This window comes from Galeopterus variegatus, unplaced genomic scaffold (assembly GCF_000696425.1).
Source record: "Galeopterus variegatus unplaced genomic scaffold, G_variegatus-3.0.2 Scaffold10897, whole genome shotgun sequence".
Classification (NCBI taxonomy): Eukaryota; Metazoa; Chordata; class Mammalia; order Dermoptera; family Cynocephalidae; genus Galeopterus; species Galeopterus variegatus.
In genome coordinates, this window is record NW_007737008.1 from 34,672 (window position 1) to 38,364 (window position 3,693).

The 3,693-nt window shown below is 58.5% G+C and overlaps 1 protein-coding gene across 1 annotated transcript in view; it reads left to right on the top strand.

The window, feature by feature from the left end:
* The window catches only part of PHYHIP (phytanoyl-CoA 2-hydroxylase interacting protein), a 12,949-nt gene extending 10,433 nt beyond the window's left edge, over nucleotides 1-2,516 (top strand). Inside the window, exon 5 of the mRNA XM_008594496.1 lies at nucleotides 337-2,516. Coding sequence (XP_008592718.1) covers nucleotides 337-871 — 535 coding nt within the window. The 3' untranslated portion in view covers nucleotides 872-2,516. The remainder of the gene's footprint in view (nucleotides 1-336) is intronic.
* Nucleotides 2,517-3,693: the final 1,177 nt, after the last annotated feature.

Below are 3,693 nucleotides of genomic sequence, written 5' to 3' on the forward strand. Positions count from 1 at the left end.
GGGGGGGGGGGGGGGGGTGGCAGGTGGTGGGCCATGACAACATACAAGGGGCCTTGCTAATCATGCAATCCCCATCAAAGGGTTTTTGAGCTGGGGAGTGACAGGTTCAGATCTCCTCTGTGTGAAGGAGTGGGCTGAATGAGCCCATCTCCAGGGCCCTCCCTGCTCTTGCATTCTGGAATGCTCTATTTGTGGCTAGTGGAGGCGGCTGTTGGTGGGAGAGCTGGGAGCTGGGATGGCTCACTCCCTTCTCGACCACACACAGCAGCCAAGCCTCAGCCCAGCTAAGTGGCGGCATTTTCTCTTTCCTCTGGCATCTCTCCCCGGGCCGGGCAGGACCCATTGCGGGAACATGCTGCAGCCCTACCTGAAGGACAGCAGCGGCAGCCATGGCTCCCCCACCAGCGGCATGCTCCACGGAGTCTTCTTCAGCTGCAACACTGAGTTCAACACGGGCCAGCCCCCCCAGGACTCCCCCTATGGCCGCTGGCGCTTCCAGATCCCCGCCCAGCGCCTCTTCAACCCCAGCACCAACCTCTACTTTGCGGACTTCTACTGTATGTACACGGCCTACCACTATGCCATCCTGGTGCTGGCGCCTAAGGGCTCCCTGGGGGACCGCTTCTGCCGCGACCGCCTGCCCCTCCTGGACATTGCCTGCAACAAGTTCCTGACCTGCAGCGTGGAGGACGGGGAGCTGGTCTTCCGCCATGCCCAGGACCTCATCCTGGAGATCATCTACACTGAGCCTGTTGACCTGTCCCTGGGCACCCTGGGGGAGATCAGTGGGCACCAGCTCATGAGCCTGTCCACTGCCGATGCCAAGAAAGACCCCAGCTGCAAGACCTGCAACATCAGTGTGGGCCGCTAGGGACTCCTGGGGAGCTGGGGGGCTAGGGAGAGATGACAAGAAGGGCAGAGATGGGTGGCTGAGGTTCAGGGAGCTGGCTTCTCTCCCCTGCCCCCTACTCCCTCCACTCCATCTGTCTGTCCCTCCCCACACCCCTTGGCATTGGAGGCAATAGCTGGTGGTCCTCTTGGTAAGTGTGGCCCATCCCAGGCCTGGGGGGCTCAGAGAAGCTTCTTAGCCTCAGTAGGTTGGTGAGTGGGTTGGATTTCTGGAGAACTCCCCTTTCCTCTGGTTTTCCTGTCCTGCTGTTCTTTGCCCCATCCAGGCCCCCATCTCCCAGAGGACCATCTGCCCACCTCCTGGGCTCTCCCAGGGAAGCCTCTCTGGGCCATGTGTCGCTTGGCTGCCTCCAGAGGAGATGCAGAGAGTGGTGGGGCATGCCCTCCTGAGCCCCCTCACCCCACTCAGGGCCAACCACAGAATGCCCCTCCCCACTGAGCTGGGCCTCAGGGGCTTCCCACTCCAGGCCCCGACTCCTTCCCTTTATAAATAGTCTCCTGTATTGCTCTGACCCCTGGCTGCTCCTTGCCCCAAAGAACCCTCTTTCTGCATGGGAGAGCTGTCCCTTCCTTTCTCCACTGGCCCACTTGGGACACTCCTCCTGCTGTCTAGAAAGGGACACTCATTTTTCCTCTTGGCTTTGGGGCTCTGGGCTGTCAGGGTTTTTCCTTTCTCTTATCTGGACATGATACATACCCCAGCATACTTTCTCTTTTATTCAGAGTGCTGGGGCCTGGAACAGCAGCCCCTGGGGTCGAGGAGGGGGAAGGAGACCCCTGAGACCCAGAGGTGCCCCTTCCCCAGCTGGGAGTGGGCCGCCTCCTACCCCGCTGGGGCCTGGCGTGGAACTGGAGAACAGAGGGCTTCCTGCAGAGCCCCGGCGCCCCACCTGGCCGTGTGCTTTGCTCGCCCGCTCCACCATGGTGCCGTGTCTGTACTGTGCGTGCACGTGAACTGGACTGTAGATTCTCGGCCAGTCCACCTCCCGCCTGCCCCCCGCACGGCCTGCTCTCCCAGCTACCCTGCTGGCTGGGAGCCCCTCTCCTGGGGAGTTCTGGTGATGTCTTCCCTGGGCCTTTCTGCGATTTTACCTGGTTCCTGCTGTTGTGTGGGTCACAAGGGTGGTGATGGTGGACTCCCTGAGATAAGTGTAGCAGGTAGAGAGCTGGGGGAGGAGCCAATGGGGGCAGCTAGCTTTTGGGGGAACGACAGAGCTGACGTCAGGCGGAGGAGACAGCAACCCCCATGGTGACTTCCGGAGATGACAGATGATGGACAGTAGCTGGATTTCTGTGATGAAGGATGGAAGGGGCCGGTGGGTCAAGAAGGCCATACCTTGGTGAGGGGTAGGTGGGCAGCAGGTCACCTGTTTTGTAGCCAGGGGGAGTGGCATGGTCAGCTGTCTCTGGGCTGGGTCAGGAGGTCAGGGGCTCTGGGAGATGCCTGGAGAAGGAGAGGATATGGGCCCCCAGGCCCTTCCCCCTGTGCTGACAGCATTGCTGTCAGGGTGGCTGCTGCCCTCCCCTGGCCCCATGTCCTCTCTGGACTGGGGCACACCTGCCTGTGCTGTGCTTGCGATGTGCATCAATAAAGCACCATGGCCTGAGCCCTGCCTGTCCGAGTCCATTCAGGCCTCTAAACTACCATGGGCTGTGTGGCTTATAAACAACAGAAATTTTTCTCTCACAGTTTTGGAGACTGAGAAGTCCAAGATCAAGGTGACAGTAGTTCCAGTGTCTGGTGAGGGCTTCCTGGCTTAGCCTTTTCACTGTGTCCTCACATGTGGAAGGGACGAACAAGCTCACTAATCCCGTTCACGAGGACTCCACCCTCATGATCGAATTGTCTTGCAAAGGCCCCATCTCCTAACACCATCATCTTGGGGCTTAGGATTTCAACATATGACTTTTGGATGAGGGGAGACACATTCACACCATAGCACGGCCTCTCTCTGGGCCCTGGGAGGGGTGGGGTGGGCAAGCTGTGAAATCCTTAAAGGAACTCCTATGGGGATTACCCCCAGGACAGGCTACCTGGAATCATCTCCAAGGAAGTGCCTAAATCCCACTGTGAGAGGTGGCCTCAGAATGTAGAACCGCATGTCCAGCTTGGAAGGGACTTTGGAGGTCCTTTGGTCCCACCTGGTGCTTCCCATATGGGGAAACTGAGGCCTCCTATGGAAGGACCTGTAGCAATCTGGAGGCCTGACTGAGGCCCCCTGGCCTGCCGCAGCAGCGTGACATTGCTTCAGACCCAGATGCCACTGAATTTCCCTTTCTCAAGAGCCCGAGTGTCCCCTCCCCCAGCAGGGCTCCTTGTTTACAGATCTGAGTCACCTCTGTCTCTGTTATTATGAACTCACTGAATGGTCCTCTGCTGGAGCAGAAAATCTCCAGAAAACTCAACGGCTCCTCACCGACACTGCCTGACTCAGGGCCAAACTAACACATGTCACCCAGAACTTGGGGCACAGCCTCTTTGGGATAGGAAGGACAGCTGAAGGGCAGAGGACCTCTTCCTGAGGGCCTACTATGTGCCAGGCACCCGGCCAGTGTTTCCACGCACATCAGCTCCTTTAGTCTTCACAATGGCCCTGGGCAGTATGATTTCCACTTAACAAATGAAGAAACTGAGGCACAAAGAAGGCTCGCCTGTGTCTTACAGCCATAGGTGACATTGCCCAGGATTTGACTCAGAAACTGGAATCTTCCCATTTGACCACCTTGTATATGCCAGGGGCCACCAGGGCAGGGCCCATCTCAGATACTCTGGGCCTCCTGGGG